This window comes from Cryptomeria japonica, chromosome 4, assembly GCF_030272615.1.
Source record: "Cryptomeria japonica chromosome 4, Sugi_1.0, whole genome shotgun sequence".
Classification (NCBI taxonomy): domain Eukaryota; kingdom Viridiplantae; phylum Streptophyta; class Pinopsida; order Cupressales; family Cupressaceae; genus Cryptomeria; species Cryptomeria japonica.
In genome coordinates this window covers 721,940,057-721,942,594 of record NC_081408.1, presented here as the reverse complement: position 1 = coordinate 721,942,594, position 2,538 = coordinate 721,940,057, and the positions used below count along the sequence as shown (strand labels likewise).

Sequence of the window (2,538 nt, the reverse complement as noted above, 5' to 3'; positions counted from 1 at the left end):
CCTGTCTGTCAATCGCCATTATGGAATCGGGGCCCGAACAAAAGAGACTGTTTAGGTGTAACAAATATGAACGAAGGGGCAATTGCATTTAGAAAATATAGACGCTTCAACCAATAAATGTAAACGCTTACGTCAGTCTAGAAAAAATGGGCTTGGAAGATTGATTGATAATAACTATACAGGGCACCTACTTCTCCTCTGTCACGCGTAAACTTTTCCCATCAGACATTGAAGATTTCGTGGCCATTTTGGAATGGGTATATTTGCTTACCTCTTAACTCACAACTAAGGCTTTCCGTCATCGTACTTGCAGCTGTAAACAGCTGGATAACACCATAAACCGCGTAGAACAGGCGACCTCTAAGAATCTTCTGGGTTTTGGTTTTCGCTGAAAATTCCATCGTGTACAGTTAGTATATATATGGTCTTTCCCTCCATTGTCTCTCAACATTCTACTCTATTTTAATGCAACACAACTATATCCATTTAGACAAACTCAACAATCGTTCATAATAATCATGGCTCTCTTCTTCTTCTGTTTAATCTTCACCCATCTTGTGTTTCTGGAGCACGTCTCTGCAAATTTTTACAGCGATTTCGACATCACGTGGGGGAATGATCATGCTAAGATACTTGACAACGGCCAGGGATTGCAGCTCACTCTCGACAAGTCCTCAGGTATATTATACATGTTTTATATTTAATCCATGGCTAAAGCCTCTGTTCCATTCATCCATCATGGCTAACCCTACTTTATGTTCTCTTCCTTTGTGTATTGAAACAGGTTCGGGGTTCCAGTCGAAGAATGAATACCTGTTTGCCAAAATTGATATGCAAATTAAGTTGGTGCCCGGTAATTCGGCAGGAACTGTTACTGCTTACTATGTATGTTTGTCTCTTCGATATTTTCTTCTCCTCAAAAGTACTACTTAGTATCTTCAGGATTTTGACTGAGACCTCTTCTGAGTCAAGAGTATGATATCTAAGTTCTTATGAAAATATGTTGTGATTGATGGGTGCAGCTGTCGTCTCAAGGAGATAAGCACGACGAAATAGACTTTGAGTTTCTGGGAAACTTGTCTGGAGATCCTTATATTATGCACACAAATGTTTTCTCTCAAGGAAAAGGCAACCGGGAGCAGCAATTCTACCTCTGGTTCGATCCCACTGCAGACTTCCACAATTACTCTGTCCTCTGGAATCCCCAACAAATTCTGTAAGTAATAATTCCCCTTCAATTTAACTGCTCAATTTCTACCTTCTCTTGAGGCTCGCAATAATATATTGTATGGCGGTTCAATTCTTCAGGTTTTTAGTGGATGGAACTCCGGTGAGAGTATTTAAGAACAATGAGGTTGTGGGCGTGGCATATCCAAAAAATCAAGCGATGCGAATATATTCGAGTCTGTGGAACGCAGACGACTGGGCAACCAGAGGTGGGCTTGTGAAGATCGACTGGAGCAAAGCTCCTTTCGTTGCCTCTTACAGAAATTTTAATGGACAGGTGTGCAGTGCTTCCTCTAACTGCTCTGCAAATTCATGGTATAGTAAAGAAGCACTGGATTCGAGCGAGCAGCAGAAGCTTCAATGGGTGCGCAAGAATTATATGATTTATGATTACTGTTCGGATGCTAAACGTTTTCCACAGGGCTTTCCAACTGAATGCACACGTTAGCCATTCAATTGATCCATTTGACTTATTAGGACAGAATAAATTCTCTGCTTGTTATTCTTAAATAGTTTGTTTATACTATTCAATCAATTGGAAAGAGTGGAATGGATCACCTTTACTGATTATACCGGAATAAATTCTCCACTGTAATTCATAAATAGTTTATTTATCATTTTCATTAGATTGGAAAGGGTGGAATAGATCCACTTGGCTCAACAGAACGAAATAAATTCCCCACTTGTCACTCATAAATTGTTTATTTATAATATTCTTCATTTATTTAATTTCGTTGTCATTTTAAAGTCTATTTACCATGAAAAGTTTCAACACTTGCAGATTATGTTGTTGTTTGATTTGAAATTGATCTTATCGTGCCTTTGTCACTAAGATATCATGATTACCAAGTCAATCGTACGCCCAAGTATTTCAAAAAATCTGCTAATAGCCCTAGATCCTCTTGGACAAAGTGATAGGCAAAACATTCTATTCTAATGACTTTCTTGGATAAGTCAATTAATGAAAATATAACCAACGGCATATTCTCAATATTGAAAAATATAATAACATTCTGCTTACTTTGAATTAATTAGAAGTCCAAAGAAGAGTGGAACGGATAGTATAACTCTTAAAGAAAGATTTTTTTACAAATTTGATTTATTTATAGTTTATTTCCCTCGTGATTAAATTATATGGTATGAATATGTTTAAAGTAATTGGTTAAATTATCTTTTCATATATCTTTTATCTTTCCATATATCTCTTTCTCTCTCTTCCTCTTTCCATATATCTATACATCTCTCTCTTTATCTCTCGATCTCTATTTGTCTATCTTGTTCGTCTCTCTATCTATTCCTCTCTTTCCATGC

At 37.1% G+C, this 2,538-nt stretch overlaps 1 protein-coding gene across 1 annotated transcript; it reads left to right on the top strand.

The window, feature by feature from the left end:
• Positions 1-236: 236 nt before the first annotated feature.
• Positions 237-1,956, top strand: LOC131032115 (xyloglucan endotransglucosylase protein 1). The gene is made up of 4 exons (XM_057963043.2): positions 237-678; positions 785-885; positions 1,023-1,216; positions 1,309-1,956. The coding sequence occupies exons 1-4, from the start codon at positions 519-521 to the stop codon at positions 1,673-1,675; spliced, it is 822 nt and encodes a 273-aa protein (XP_057819026.1). The 5' UTR covers positions 237-518; the 3' UTR covers positions 1,676-1,956.
• The last annotated feature ends 582 nt before the right edge of the window (positions 1,957-2,538 follow it).